General features: G+C 41.4%; 1 protein-coding gene across 1 annotated transcript in view; it reads left to right on the top strand.

The window, feature by feature from the left end:
- The first annotated feature begins 765 nt into the window (after positions 1-765).
- LOC144607934 (ski oncogene-like) overlaps positions 766-16,625 on the top strand; it is a 163,759-nt gene continuing 147,899 nt past the window's right edge. The window contains exon 1 of the mRNA XM_078425084.1: positions 766-2,182. Within this exon, the coding sequence (XP_078281210.1) occupies positions 1,274-2,182 (909 nt within the window). The 5' untranslated portion in view covers positions 766-1,273. The remainder of the gene's footprint in view (positions 2,183-16,625) is intronic.

The raw sequence follows: 16,625 nt of genomic DNA on the forward strand, positions 1-16,625 counted from the left end.
CAAACCATGGATCATGAAGGATTTTGTTACATGAATGGGATGAGCTGAGAGGAGAATGCAGATTGAAATGACATATTCTTGATGTACTATCCACTGTGCTACATTCACCAAAGCCCAATAAAAATTCACAGGAGCTGATAAGTATTTTGTCTATGGCATTTGTGATGGAGGAATTGGCCTGGACGTCTATGTGATATTGGAAATGGGTTTTATGACATGCAAAATAACATATCTAAATGTTGTAAATATGATGTAAAGTCTGGTTGGAATGGCGATACGGGTGCTTCTTGAGAGTTTAGAAGTGACAATGCTCCATGGATTTCCAGCAGACATCTTAAATCATTCTGAAATTTTGGACATAAAGTATCTACAAAATATATTATCTTTATTAGTATCATGGGATGGGCGACTTTATTCAGTTTATATCATCCTGACATTTCTTTGCTGAAAGAGCGCAGAGGCAGTCGAACACACATATGTGTAATAAATGGGGTTTATTTTATACCTATATATATATATTATTTTTTTTAAGTTGTTGATTATCCATGAAAACAATTTTGTTTGATCACATCACTATTGTTCGAATTGCTGAAACAAAAATATTTCCCTCTCACGTTGTGTTGTGCAGACTGATGATCTACAAAACACAAAATAGCGTGTTGTGTAAAAAACTACTGATGACTAATCCTGAGAATAAATGATATCGAATGAACTTTGGGGCAAAAAAAACCCTCCTCCCTCTGCCTTGTAGATTTCACCGCGAATGATCTGTGAAACCAGTTATTGCATGTTTGTAGGCTGCTGTTGGAATCGGTGGGCAGTGTGCTGGTTCCTGGAAGAGCCCTGGGGGAGTCAGACGCATTCTTGGCTGAGATTCAATGCCTGACCTAGACGCCGACAAACAGAGGGGAGAAGGCAGTCTGAGCTGCAAGGTCGTATTGTGTGGATGTGCTGGGTCTTCACGCTTGCAGATTGTGGAGCGCAGAGGAAAAAGGAAACAAAGTGCAGACTCTGAAACAAAATTGGGGACTGGATTTCGGGAGGACTTGTTTACTGACCGTCTGTTTGAAGAAATCTTTTCGAAAGACCACGGTTGTGGGTATGTTTGAAGGCAAGAATACTGCAGAAACACAGCACGCCTGAGAGACTGGATTTCATGAGCTACTTTAATTCCGTCTGTGCTGGTGGGGCAAACTTGGACGCCGCGGCTTTTTAAAGAAGGGTTTATCTGATTTTTTTTACAAAACGGGTCTGCTTTTGAGGGTCCGGAATCATGGAGACTCTACCAAGATCTAGTTTTCAGCCTCATCCAGGGCTTCAGCAAACCTTAAAGCAGTTTCATCTCAGCAGTATGAGTTCGCTCGGTGGACCGGCGGCTTTCTCTGCCCGATGGGCTCAGGAGATGATGTACAAAAAGGAAACTGGGAAAGAAACTGATCAGATTATACATCTACCCATACAGCCCCCTCCTGTAATGCCGGGCCCCCTCTTTATCCCTTCGGACCGATCAACGGAGAGATGCGAGACCATTCTGGAGGGGGAGACCATTTCTTGTTTCGTAGTTGGTGGGGAAAAGAGGCTTTGCTTGCCTCAGATTCTAAACTCCGTCCTGAGAGATTTTTCTCTCCAGCAGATCAATTCGGTATGTGATGAATTGCATATTTACTGCTCTAGATGCACGGCAGACCAGCTGGAGATCCTGAAAGTCATGGGGATTTTGCCTTTCTCAGCTCCATCCTGTGGCTTGATCACCAAGACAGACGCAGAGAGGCTTTGCAATGCCTTACTCTACGGAGGAACCTACCCTCCCCATTGCAAAAAAGAATTCTCCAGCACCATTGAGTTAGAGATCACGGAAAAAAGCTTCAAAGTGTACCACGAGTGTTTTGGGAAGTGCAAGGGACTCTTTGTGCCTGAGTTGTACGGCAACCCTCATGCTGCGTGCATCCAGTGTATGGACTGCAGGCTGATGTATCCTCCTCACAAATTTGTAGTGCACTCGCACAAATCATTGGAAAACAGAACCTGCCACTGGGGTTTCGATTCGGCCAACTGGAGAGCCTATGTTCTGTTGAGTCAGGATTACACAGGAAAAGAGGAGAAAACTCGATTGGAACAGTTGCTGGATGAAATAAAAGAGAGATTTGACTACAGCAATAAATACAAAAGAAAAGCACCCAGGGTAAGTATTTCTTCTAACTTCAGACGCATCCCTTACTAAAGATAATAATAGTGGATGATTTCCCACTGTCGTGTAAAAGAAACCAGGTCACAATAGCGTTAAATGTGCTTAATTAAAATAACTCAATTCAAGTTTTCTTTAAACCCATTATGGTGAGTCATGGGTTGGTTGAGATAATTCTCAACCCTTTCTGCAAAAGTTTCCACATTTCACGACGAAAAAAGTCACATTATTTTCGGTTTCACAAGCAGCGAAACTGGACACGCTTGTACTGAACACGCTTGTGCAGTTTCTTGCATTTTGTTTAACATTAGCTCCGTAGTAAATAAGCATACATCTAAAAATACTTATTTTTCTTCGCTTGATGGGGACATTTTAAATCATGAATGATATCTTTAAATACTCGAAGGTGTGTATTTTAATCACTTCCCATTATAGATAATGACGTGCTAAGTTGAGGCATTAAGTTGACTACAGGCTGCTCAATATGCAGGTTTCTGAGCTGGGTGTGTTTCCCTCTTCACTAATATGTGGGAGGGGTTTTGCGTGATGTGTATAGGGAGAGCTGTCGGTTAACTCCGGGCATGTCCTGTGCAGAGCAACGCTTTATCCAATCCACATCCACCCAGCAGATTTCGAGGAGATTTCTTACCGAAGGGCTATTTATAAAGCGAATTTGGAAGCTGCTTAAGTTGATCTTTGTTCAGTGTGAACATAGTTGTGATCAGATTCGTACACGTTTCAACTAGAAATTGCACACGCATTTGTACTGTCTTTGACTGGGGACACCCGATTCCGGGTAGTGAAACTTTGAAAGCATGCTAACGTTGTAGTTTAAAAGTCTCGAGTTCCAGTCAGTTTCCCTTGGCTCACTTAAGATCTCGATGTTGATGTAAAAAAAGACGGCCATCGGGTTGGAATTAATTACATTATTTGTTTGCGCGATGCCTTGTTTTATTGCATTTTTAGATTGGGACTGGCGGATCCTGCGCTGATATGTAGCTGGGTAAAGGTTACGGCCGTGAACCCAGGGCTGCCTCTTTACTGAATGGAAAAGGACTGTTCATTTGCATCAATTGTTATGAATTAAATAAAAGCAGCGGAGCGGGTATACTTGGGACATTGTTTGACGAGAGCACTGTTTGACTTTCAATGGGCTAATTCATTCCCTTGCGCCTTTCGGGGGTTGCCACTCTGAAGACTGTGCATATTACACGGGTAATTACAGAGCCTCTAGGAAGCTGAAAGCCAGCAGCTGAGGCAAAGAATGCGTCGGGTGTGTCACTCAACACTTTTAGAAAACAACAGTATCCGAAAGGAGAGAGCTAACTTAAAAAAAGAATTAAGTTACTGCAGTGTATTTTCCATGTTTGAAAGTTGTAACTTTTAAAAGGAGTGATTAAAACCAAAGCAATCTATTTGCTTGAAAAGTAAAATATTACGCCTAAACATTACTATTTCAATACTGTGACCCATCTTGTATACTTGTTCAAAACTATGCTATTAAATAACCCATTTATAAACGCACGATTGCGGGGAAATGACTCGTCCTTTGTGCCACCTGACACGACTGAACTTTGCATCCAGTTTTAAAGGCCATAGGAAATGTTTTATAGGAAATTACTCACACAGATAATTGTATGGAGAAATCAGTTACACCTTTTCTGTATCCTTCGTGTCCTTTCTACACACTCATGCAATTTCGTTTCGTTTGTGTGTAATCTTCAATTTGCTGTTTTGTAATTACAATTGAATCGCACCAGCTTCACATTGCTGCACAAAATCAGCCAGAAATTATGGGAAAATCACGTGCAATAAAGACAGGAAGTTGTGGCTAATGAGATTTGACGGGATATTGTTACAAAGCCTCGTGTTCAGACTTTGTCAATATTAGACTTGAGTTATAACTTTCACCTATTTAATAGATTAGAGTAGATGTCTGTTGAAAATAGTTTCCATCCCTAGTTGTGAAATTTGATGGTGGGAATATGTAAAATTGCAATATTTTCCCAAGTCTTTTTTTGGTACCTATTTAATGCAGGACCCAATGTTCTCTTGAGTATTTCAACAACAGTATTTCACACTCTGCAGTATACATTGGCTGGGAAGACAAAATTCTGGAAAAAACGCTGCACATTTGAAATTAAAACAAAAAGTGCTGAAAAAATTAAATAGGACATACAACACTTGTTTTCTGATGAAGGCTCCTACCCTGAAACATTAATTGTTTCCTCCTCCACAGATGCTGCCTGACTTGTTGAGTTTTCCCAATATTTTGTTTCTAAAATAGAAATTTGTGTAGTTTTAGTACCACATCTCTGAACAATTGATATTTTGAATAAAGTGTGGCCTAGAGATTAATTATCCAGTATAAAAACGTTCAAAATTTTTATACTAATTTCTGAATGCTATAGCTTCAGTAGACATTTTAAGCTGCAGGTTTCTACATGTGTAAGTACTCAGGCAGGAAAGTTAAAAGTGACTTTTGAATGCTCCGTCTCACAGTTTGTCTTGTCTGCCTTACCAAGCCTTTACTGTCTGGTTGTAAGAACAGATATACACCCAATAAGAGTTGTTTCAATGAGCAATGTGCCAGATGACCTGATGGAAGCTATGTGCTTACTCCCACTTACAATTAACATGTGTCCAACCTGATTCGTAAGGGTGTTCGGGTTATGGGGAGAAGGCAGGAGAATGGGGTTGAGAGGGAAAGAAAGATCATTGAATGGCAAAGTAGACTTGATGGGCTGAATTGCCTAATTCTGCTCCTAGAACCGGGGAGCAGAATTAGGCAATTCCGCCCATAGCTCATCATGGCCATGAGGTACCACGCCACCAGAACTATCTCAAGAGTCAAGAGTGGTTTATTGTCCTATGTCCCAGAAAGAACACTGAAATTCTTACTTGCAGCAGCACAACAGAATATGCAGACATAAAAGACAGACACAGAATGCTGGAGTAACTCAGATACTGCCTGTCCCGCTGAGTTACTCCAGCATTTTGTGTCTATCCTCGGTGTAAACCAGCATCTGCGGTTCCTTCCTCCACAGAATACGTAAGCATAGTACTCTATAAACAATATAATAAGCGAGGGGAAAAAGTTCAGTGTGTGTGTATGTATATATAAACATATACATAAATATCGCGTCATCGTTTAGTATTAGTATCAGTGTTTTGAGATTCCACGTTTTCCAACCTTTGGGGCTGTTGTTCGGGAGGTTTTGTTCGTGCTGTGAATATTTGTCATATATGCCCTCTGCCCGATGTTCTCGGTGAAAGTCAAAGTTGATTTTTTTTTAACTCGCCGCTCGGTTTGAGGGGGGCGCCCGGCGGCCGTTGGGGAGCGCGGTTGCCGTGGTGACGGGGCCGCTGGTGGCGGGGGGGGGCGCGCGGGGCCGTTGGTGCCGGGGGGGGGGGCGCGCGGGGCTGTTGGTGCCCCGGGGGGGGGGGGGGGGGCGCGCGGGGCCGTTGGTGCCGGGGGGCGCGCGGGGCCGCTGGTGCCGGGGGGGGGGGGGCGCGCGCGGGGCCGTTGGTGCCGGGGGGGGGGGGGGGGGGCGCGCGGGGCCGTTGGTGCCGGGGGGGGCGCGGGGCCGTTGGTGGCGGGCGAGCGGGCTGTCGAGGGCGCCGTGGAATGGCCGCAGGTAGTCTGGCAAGTGGCGCTGCCTCAGCCGCCCCCCCCCCCCCCCATCCTCATCAAACACGTCGGGAAGGCTTGAGTATTTGCTTTAAAACAAAATGCTTTGTGGCTCCTTTTTGAAGTGTCAAAGATAGTAGACGCTTTTGTAAACCAAGAAGGGACAAGCGGGTCTCTCTCTCTCTGGGGAAAATCCCCATCTCTCTCTGGGGAAAAGTTAGTATGAGTTTGTCTGAAGAAGGGTCTCGGCCCGAAACGTCACTTGTTCCTTTTATCGAGAGATGCTTTCTGAGCCGCTGAGTTACTCCAACTTTTTGTGTCTACTGTTTAAACTAGTATCTGCAGTTCCTTCCTAAACGGGGACATTTTGGGTGCTTTTCCCAGGCAGCGTGAAGTGTAGTGTAGATGGAGTCAGTGGTGGGAAGTCTGTCTGTGTGATTGATTGATCTACAACTCTGCTTTCTTGTTGGCTTGGTCAGAGGGCGGCACGGTGGCGCAGTGGTAGAGTTGCTGCCTCACAGTGCAAGAGATCCTGGTTCGATCCTGCCGACGGGTGCTGACTGGAGTTTGTATGTTCTCCCGGTGACCGCGTGGGATTTCTCTGGTTGCTCCAGTTTCCTCCCACACTCCAAACATTTACATGTTTGTAGGTTAATTGGCATGGGTAAAATTGTAAATTGTCCCTAGTGTGTAGGATAGTGTTAGTGTGTGGGGATCACTGGTCGGCGTGGACGGTGGGCCGAAGGGCCTCTTTCCATTCTATATTTCTAAACTAAACTAAGGGGCAAATTGCTGCGCTGTATTTAGCATTTAATGAAAGGGTGCCTATTTTGTTTGATTTTGTCATTGCACAGATAAAGGCCTGTGAATTTTTAGCACTGTTCAAATAAAACTAAATTATGATGTTGATACCGTTAGTTTTATTAGGGGAAGAAGTCACCATGCATTCAAAGCAGTTCATTAGTCCGAAGTGGTTTATTTTCACACCGCCCACAAGAAGATCATCAGACATTAATATATCATTCAATGTGACTGGATTTACTTTCATAATTTAAAGATCTTTTCATATTGTAGCAAATAACTTCACAAAGTTTGTGTCTTCTAGAGTAAAGAGGAGACTTCGTAGATCCACCCTTTAAACCTTTGAATGAACCATATTTGAGGGTGGGAACTATTTTCAGATAATTTTATTTAAAATTAGTTAATACAACTTATTTGCATTGATTGGTTTGACCATTTTGTAGAATATTGGACTTCTCCCAACATTTCACCCAGTCCATGCTGGTTCTCTGTAACAGCAATTAAAATCCCATGACCTGCACCTCGGAGCCCCACCATTTTATCCCCTTCAAATACTCAGTTAAATCTGAGTATAGTTTATAGTTAAATCTGCTTCCATAACTCTTTTCAAATAATAAATTCTGGATCCTGACTATTTGCCAATTGAAAATTTATTCCACAAGTCATTCCCTGGTTTCAAAAAGTGCTTTGTTCAAAGCATTATCCAAAGATTGGTACAGACAGTTGGAATATACAATGTTAAAATGTTTTATTCTACGAATTAAAAGATTTAATTCCTCCTCAACTGATATTATAGTATTTTAAAATACTATTGAACAATTTAATGCACACTTTGAAAGACAACTCACTGCTCTTAAACTTATTAGCTACAATTAAGGTACTTAAAAAAATAGTGTTGAATAACATAATAGAAAGGATTGTTTTTAATATTGGAGTTTCTTTCAATATTCATTTGATGATCTGAAGTATAATTCGTGACTTTAAGTTTACATCCAATCTTAAATGAGATACTGTATGCATTGCTCTAAATATTTAGTATATTGATGTGTCTATAAAGAATTTTTAATTGTTGGAAAGCTTCAATGATATGTAAATGAAGTCAATTATATGTAGGGTTTTAATTAGCAGCTAGGTTCATGTGTGAAGTACATCAGATTAATTATGTGGCACATCTGCTAATAATTTACTACTTTTCTGCAGACCCATCAAAACTGTGAAATTTGCATCCTTAGGTAGTTTGACAAGAAAGAGCAGAATTTGCCAACAAATAAATGATGTAATGCCTCTGTCTATGTTATGTTTGAAATTGTTTTGGTTTTGTAATAGGTTAAATAAATTGCCTCATTAAATTGTAACTTGCTTAATTTCAGGAGTAATTTGTGCACAATTTACCTTGCACGTTGATGTGGATTATATATATTTTTGAAAATCTATGTCCTTAATATACATTTCTCATACATGATGTTTGGGTGAATAAAATACAATTGATTATATTTCACCTCTAAAGTAAATTTGACCTAACGTTTTTAAGTGAAAAAGTTAAAAGTTGCCTTTTCAGGTTTTCTATATATTGATTAAGTAACACCAATTCATTTTGTCTTGCCTGTGTGTGTTTTGCAGGAGTGATGGGGACAAATTTAATCTGCCCCTGGGAAATAACTGTTTTTGCACAAGGGAGAAAGATATGAGAGGGATGGGATGTTACCAAGTGGATTGATCCAAAGGGAGTAAATTTTAAACTGATATATACAAATGGTGAATGTGGATGATTTTCAAAAACTTGTATTTTCTATTAGAATTACGTCTAGAGTAATTTTAAGTGCTGTCTATAATATTTGTAGTAGAATAGCATTGTAATTTGAATATGTGAATTTTAATCTCTTGAAAAGGAGTGTCATTGACAGCAGCCCAAAGTGATAGCCGCAAGGGAATTTGAAGATGTAACAGAGTGGACATTATGCATTAGATTGTTGACTTGCCTGAAGTCTTTCAAAATTATATTACGATATGCCATTCCTGGGAGCTCAGTATCTAATCAAATTATAAATTCATTGTTTGATGACAAGATCATGTGCATTTTTTTAATACTCTGTATGAACGCGCTGTTATGACATTGACCAACAATAGCAGTCTTTGCTTAAAATGCACAAGATTATATCATTTTAAGTTTTGAATTATATTGACGGCTTTGTTAGTGTCATTCACTGACACCTGTCCGAGGAAACACCAACTCCTCAAGTAGTTCAAATAGCCCGTCAAGTTTTCCACTCTTTATTGTAACCCTGGTGGAATTAATGTGTTGATGTCAAATGCAAACAGGCCTTGGCACAAATAATGGTCACTCAGATGGGTAGCAGATAGGCACCCTATCTGTAAACCTCTTCCTTTCCATTAGAAGAGGAAATACCTAGCACATGATTTTTGGTGCACTACAATTTCTAGATCACTATATGTATAAAATACATTTCAGTTCCAAGAATCTAGACAAGAAATCAATATTTAATTTGGTTCCTTTCTTCCTTAAATTGGCATAAAATCTAAATAACTGACAATGCAGTTGAATGGATTATTTGTACAAGGAAGTTGCAGATCTGATCTTATTAAGCGTAGATGTTGTTTCAAAGTTTAACCTGTAATTCATGCCAGTGGTTCTCAATATTCGTGAGTGAAAACCAACTGGTTCACATTCAGTAAAATATGTGCACCCCCTGAAATTACCGAATAACATCATGGGCCACTCCTTTTAATGAATTAGGGCTGCCCTGGGTATTCTCAGGGATTGTTCATGGTGCTACAGCTGGGGCAGCTGTTGTACCAAGTATATTTTTATATATTTGTACTTTTTGTGAACTTTCTTACTAAATTACCTCAATATTGTTAAAGGCTCAATGTGGCTCTTCCTGAGCGGTTGTCCATCCCAGATTTGGGGGAAAATGCTTTATAGGTTGTGTCCAGGGTAACTAAAGATGATTAAAGTGAGCTGACATTTTCTGCCAACCTTCAATAAAGCAAGCTTTTTTTTTGTCTTTCACATTTTGGTGTATGTTTCTATTTCAGCTTTTAAAGAAACAACTCGGGTTTCTTGGGAAAGGATTGATATTTGAATGAATTTAGTGTACAGGAAGGATTTATTTTTCAAGTATTTGTTTATCTTCATAACTAGAATTGATGGTAAAAAAATTGCACTGGTCAGAATTTTAGGAAAAGCTGTTCAGTTTGTGAGATTGAGGGGGTAATCTTTTCATGTTTTGGGATGATTGGTATATGTATAGATTTTGTTTTCTCTGCCTCATGCCAATATTTCTTAAAGGAAGTACATTAATTGTCTTTTTATAATTCAAACCATAGAGATTTAAAAGAATTGTCTGCAAGCATAACTTCCTGCACATGTGTAGTCTGGTGAAATGATTTTTTTAAATCAAACAACTTTTGCCGGGTGATCAAAGTTATATAGCAGTCATATTTAGAATTGATAGATTTTCAAGATATTGAGGGGAAAGTAGACGTGAGTTTGTGCAGGAAAGTGGCAGTAAAAATAATAATCATCTTTAATCCTATTGAATGATGAAGAAGGCAGGTGGGCTGAATGGCCTACTACTTCTGTTTATGTTCTCATCTTATCTCTGGTTGTTATGATAAGGACAAACAATTCTTGAATGATTTTTGTTTTAAATAGTGAAGTATCTTGATATTTATTAGCTGTAATACAGGTCCTCCCAGGGTTACAACAGCGATCCATTCCTGAGAACTGGTCGTAACCCAAACAGTTTGCAAGTCAGAAATGCAACCATCCAGCAATAGATTCAAATAAAAACACCCAGCAGCCAACGGCAATTGCAGTTAAACCATTCAGATGTTGCTGTGAACAGAGTTCCCACACGGCTAAAGACGTCTGAAGCCTCACAGCAGTCAGCACAATTGGCCCGCCAGTCTCCCATGCACTCCCTCGATTGTCCAGGCTGTACATAGCCTGGGTGTTCATTACCTGGGAAAGACCTGTATAAACTCTTGAAAACAGTTTCATGTGCTTTTATTATTTATATAATTTAAAACCAATTAGGGCAGTAAATAAAAGTGCAAGTGAATGGACTTCTGTGTGTATATACATCTCTTTGTCCAAGATTATAGCAGTAATCATACAGAAAATGTGGTGTATTTGTTACTGCAACACTTTTTTTGTGAGTTTGTACTTTTGGCAGGCTGTTGTTAAAGATTGATTTGAATCTGCAGTGGTGTAGTGTCTGCCAGGGACAATATTATGAACTCTAGTCAGTAGCCAGTCTGTCTAGCTTGTAGAAGATATTCAGTAAGCTTCTAAATCATATGTTGTTTTATGACTAGTTGGTAAAATCCTCTTTCTTGACTGCGGCAGCTTGCTGACAGTATGTTCCAGACATTCTGTCAGAATTTTGCTGTTTCAGCCACAATGGCTTTTGTGCACTGATGTCAGTTTTGATTCCCATGTCTTCCTGGGGCCATTGACATATGACCTGAATGATACAGTTTCTCTCACCCCCAAGGTGCCTGAATATCCCAGATGGTAGTGTGGTGGGGGGAGGGGTGGGGCAAAAGATCAAAAACCTCATGAGAAAAAAATGCTGGGATCATGTGGTAGCTCCAAGATGAAAGTAGCCATGTCTTTAATCTTAAATTTAGTTGCTTTATTTTCAAGAAAAAAAAGTGACATTGAATGTTGTATATTTCCATTGTGGTAAAGATCTCCTTATTAAGACTTCTTATTATCACAACATGAATTGTCATGCGCATTCTTTTACTTCTTTCTTTATATCCTTACCCTGTCAGTTTGCAAGACAAAACTAAATTGGAAGAAGAAAATGGCAGTTTTGCCTTGTTTATTTTTCATTGTGATCATGTTTGTGATGGTAAAATAACACAAAATGAAAGTTAAATAGGGATGAGGATGCTCAGTTACTCATATTAGTTCATTCTCCAGAACTTTCTCGTTTGCTCGCATTATTTGTTTGAGGAAATCCCTAGAAGTCCTAGAAGTATCATTACTAGCTTGAAACTGGGTCCCTGTGTTTTCTCTCCTGCTTTTTCCTTTTTTGGTGACTTTTTTAATCTTACGAGACCAAGTGGACCCATTGGGCCCATTCCTCGTAGAAGGGGGACAGGGAAGGGGAGAGGGTGCCACTCACCTTAGCCCCGTGGCGCCAGCGCTGCAGCCAGAGCGAGCCGTGGACCTAAAACCTCTCCTGTATTGGTGTAGGACCCTCACCCCCACCACTCAATCCCCCTTATCCCTTCCCCCCACTCATCCACTCCACCCCCCTACCCCACTCCCCTCCCCTACCCCCTCACCCCCATCCCCCTCCCCTTCCCCCCCCACAGTCCCTCATCCCGGGCATCAGTCAGACCCCCCACCCCTGCAAGAGATTAATATATATTGAAAGATATACAATATAGCATTTAATATTCTTAAATTATTGTTTTTTAAGTATTATTATTATTACCCTGTGTGTGTGTGCGGTGGGGTTGTAGTCCGGTGATTGTCCGGTGCGCTGGGGCAGGGGGTGGGGGGAGCTGGGACTACACCTCCCGGCGGGCAGCCCACTCTCCAAGACCCCCTTTCCCCTCTTCCCCACCCTCACTCTCCCCTGACCCCCACTGTCCCCCTACCCCCCACTCTCCTCCCCCCACCACCACCCCCTTCCCCCACACCCCCTCTCTCCTCCCCCTCCTTTCACTCTCACTGTCCCCTTCCCCCCCACACCCTCTCTCTCCTCCTCCCCTTTCACACTCACTGTCCCCTCCCCCCCACTCTTCCCTGACCCCCACTGTCCTGCTGTCCCCCTCCCCAGTCCCACTCTCCCTCCCACCCCCACTCTCTGCTCCTCCCACCCTCCCCCCACTCTCCCCTCTTCCCTGACCCCCACTGTCCCCCTTCCCACCCACCTCCACTGTCCCCCCCTCCCCCCCACTCTTCCCTGACCCCCACCCTTCCCTCCACCCACTCAGCCCCCATGTCCACTCCCCTCCGTGGAGCCGTTGGCGGCGAAAGGCACTTACCGAGCGTGCAGGGAGGAGGTGGGAGCGCCGGACTACTCAAGTCGGGCAGCGGAGGTGGGACTACACGAGGCGGGCGGCGGAGGTGGGACTACTCGAGGCGGGAGTCGCCGCGAGAGTGGTGATTAAGGTGGCGCAACAAGTGTGGCGCTATGGTTTACCGTTTTGGCAAAATCACAGAAAAACTTATATTTACATACGGATATATAGATATATATATATACAAGGTCTGAGTTTTAGTGGTATGTATGTATATACTAGACCAAGTGGACCCGTTGAGTCCAAACTACCCCTGCATTGGTGCAGCACCCCCTTCACCCCTCCCCCATTCCCTTCACCCCTTCCCCATCCCTCCCTCCCATCCCCCATCCCCTCCCCCCCCATCCTCCCCCGCCCTCCCCTCCCCATCCCCCCTCCCTCTCCCCCCTTCCTCCCCTCTCCCCCTCCCTCACCCCCCCATCCCTCCCCCCTCAGCCCAACCGTGGAGCCGTTGCTGGGCGGGGAGTACCCCCGTGGGCGGGCAAGGCGGCTCCGTTTCTCCTGAGGGCTTCTCCTTTGTGGAGCCGAAGCGTCTCCTGCAGCTCGGCTGCAATCTGCGACGGGGAACATGGCGAAGGCATGGACCGGTTGCTGGGCGGGGAGCGTCTCCTGGGGCTGTGGGTGGGTGAGATTGAACAGGGAGAAGTCACTGACTTTGGCCCCATTTCTCCTGCTGCGAGCGGCGGGTGACGGCCATCTTGTTAGACCCTCTACTGCCGCCTCTGCAGCGTGCTGCAATATGGGAGGAAGAACAGTCTCGGGGTACACCGGGATGGGCGCCGGTCCTCCTGCTGGTCCTCCCGGGGGAGGGAGGGAGCGCATTTATTAAAGTTTATTAGGTAAATTGTTTTTAAAAAGTAACAAAAGTGGGTTTATTCACACCACAGGGGAATGGTGAGTAGGGTGGGCCTAACATTGTCGCGCTATCGTGTACCGTTTTGGCTGTGTAGAGGGCAAGGTACACACATAAACACAAACAAACAGAGTTTTAGTAGTAGATATATATAAAGATAGATAGATGACCATTTTTCAAGTCTTAGCATTAAATTATTTTAATGAAGTACTTATATTTGCTTTTCAGAAAACTACTTTATGCCAACAAAATATGAGAACAAATACTTCACTCTATGTACAAAGGTTATAAAATATGAAGATTATTTTCTAAAAAAGGCATTTGTAAAGATAGAAGGATAGGAAAAGTTTTGTCTGTGGGCCAAATGCAGGCAATTGGGACTAGTACAGTATGCCAAATCGGAAGCATGAACAAGGTAGGCTGAAGGGCCCGTTTCCATGTTGACTCTATATAATCTTTAGATTTGTCTTTTACTTTGCTTCCTACATGATATTTCTATAATATGACAAATGTGTACATTGCTGGTTCACTTACTTTTCAAAGGGAATTGGAAAAAAATATATACTTGGAAAATAAAAAGTTTGCAAAATTGGGATGGGGGGATGGAAAAGAAAACAAGGGATGAGATATTCTTATTAGAATTTGATTGAACAAGCAAATATAATGGGCCAAGTGACATCTTTCTTTCTTGTATATATTTTGGAGTTCATAATCAAAAGCCAATGTTAAACTTAAATTTTCTGCTGCAGTTAGGAGAATTTTGTAATTAGTTTCATAAAGCTCGATATGATTTATAAGCTTATTGAATGCCTTCCCTGAAACTTTTCCAGGGCAACACCAACCTAAAGAAATGAAGTAGAATTGTTTTATCTTAATTCTGGTGATTATTATAGGAATCATTTCTGCAGGACATTCTGTATCAAGTTTTGTAATTTCTGTTCTCCAGCTGTCATAAAATATAATAGTGCCCAGATTGCTGGAATATAAAGACCAGAAATTAATAGGCTGGTATGCTCCATTTGAGTTTAACCCTTTTTTCCAGGAAGAGTTGAGAAATTAATTGATTTCATTGGAATTATGTTGATGATACTGTTTCTGAGTCGATTGCATTTCTTTCCAAAGATTATTTCAAAGATTTCACTCACATTTTTGGCTGAGTCAATTTAAAATTATTTCGTTAACTCAGTATTTAAATATAGCCGATACACATGCTCAGTATAAAAGTGATTGTTAAATTTAAGTGTTCCTTTCACTTGTTCCCCCTTACAAAGTTCAAACATTTTCTCTTATAATCTTAGAAAATTACCATTGAAGAACTGAAATATTGAGAGAATGATTGAATTCCCAGGGATACCAGTCTCCTATTCTTTCTTTGTCTGCTTGTTTGAATATTAAAGAAGTGAAGAGGAGGGGTAGCATTTCACATGCAACTCTTGAAAGGTTCCCCATTCAGAGCATTGTGTTAGGACTGTGATGTTGCCAGGTTTCTGCATGGCTTTCCAGAGCGATGTCTTAAGAGACCAGTTTAATGTCGAGGCTTGGATTTAACTGTTTCCTGCTTTGAACAGCGAAATATTAGTAGCAAACAGCCTATGTGTTTGCAGACACTAAAACTCTTCCAGATGCACAATCTAATAATTAACACAACTTTTAAAATGTATTTATCATGGATTTTTTTTCATGACCATTATTCAGTTTGCTTTGCAGATTAGATTCCAGAAATTGCTATGATCCTTCATGAAAAATATCAGGTTATTTCAATTTCCATGCTATGAAAGTAATTCATACTCATTGTGCATTATAAGGTCTAGGGAAAATGGTGGACCACAAAATCTGATGCAACCCAAATTGTATTTTAAACTGTTAGAGGAACAATAAAGGAGCATAACATGGAGATTAATGAAGACTTGGAATATAGGATAACCTGACTGAAAGACCATTTGTGAAGTGCCGACCCCACTGCCATAGAATGGAAACAAAATCAGGGTTCTTATGGTCTTATGGTTCTCGTCTTATTTAGTGCAACATGGCTTATGAGCCATGAGTGAAGATGGTAATGACTCCTATCGTAGAAAATTATGCCTGGACAGCCCACAGAGCATGGTGCTGGCTGACAACTTTTAAAAGACTTGGTATCATATAATCATGAGTGATTATAGACCATATCATATTAAAAGATAACCTAAAAGAACATGTGATGGTCCATTGCCATAGTCAGTAATGGCTTACTTTACTTTAATTACCTGACTTGGTTTAGTGACTGAGCTGGAGATGGTTAACAGAGAAAATTAGTTGCAACCCATCCCCCATCACATACTTATTTACTTGTAGTAGCTGGAGGGAAGGGGATGTAGTAAGACTTTAGATGGTTGGATAGAATAATGATTGTTGTTGCTAAATGATGTATGCTTTCCTATATTCCGTATTAGTTGTGTTGATTCATGAGTGTTTTGAGTCTGACGAAAAAATGTGATGGCATTGTCCATTTAAGAAGTGAGATCATTTATAATGATTGACAGACTTTTTTTAAGGGGGGGAAGGTTGTAGGAAATTATAAATGTTAAAAAATGATTATGAAGTTTCACTATAAATGTAATGCTCAGCTACCATTATATGTACCATATCTTATGATTTCCCTCTTAAACCCAGGATAATAACCTACTAAAACATGATTTCACCATTTTTTTAAATAGCACATGAAGTTCTATAAATCCTATGATGCATTTGTATGTTTGATTGCAATCTGTATTAGTGGAATAAACCTTTTGGTTTCCTGTGATATGTTTTTCTAGAAGAGCCTGAGAGGACCCAACTATATTTTCTAATTTGATATAAAAAAAGTCCCCATGCTTGACTTTGGTTTGGGTCAGATCATAATTTATATGCAAACAGATTCCTACTTCTTGGAATTAGTGGGTAATTTGCTTTCTCTGCCCATTACATTTTCAACCAGTCACGCCTTTGTGAGATGTAAAATAAGGGTTAAAAAAAACTCAGTGTGACTAGTAGTCCGAAGAAGAGTCTCGACTCGAGACGTCCCCAGATGCTGCCTGATCCGCTGAGTTCCTCCAGCACTTTGTGTTTTGCAG

This window comes from Rhinoraja longicauda, chromosome 30 (assembly GCF_053455715.1).
Source record: "Rhinoraja longicauda isolate Sanriku21f chromosome 30, sRhiLon1.1, whole genome shotgun sequence".
Taxonomy (NCBI): domain Eukaryota; kingdom Metazoa; phylum Chordata; class Chondrichthyes; order Rajiformes; family Arhynchobatidae; genus Rhinoraja; species Rhinoraja longicauda.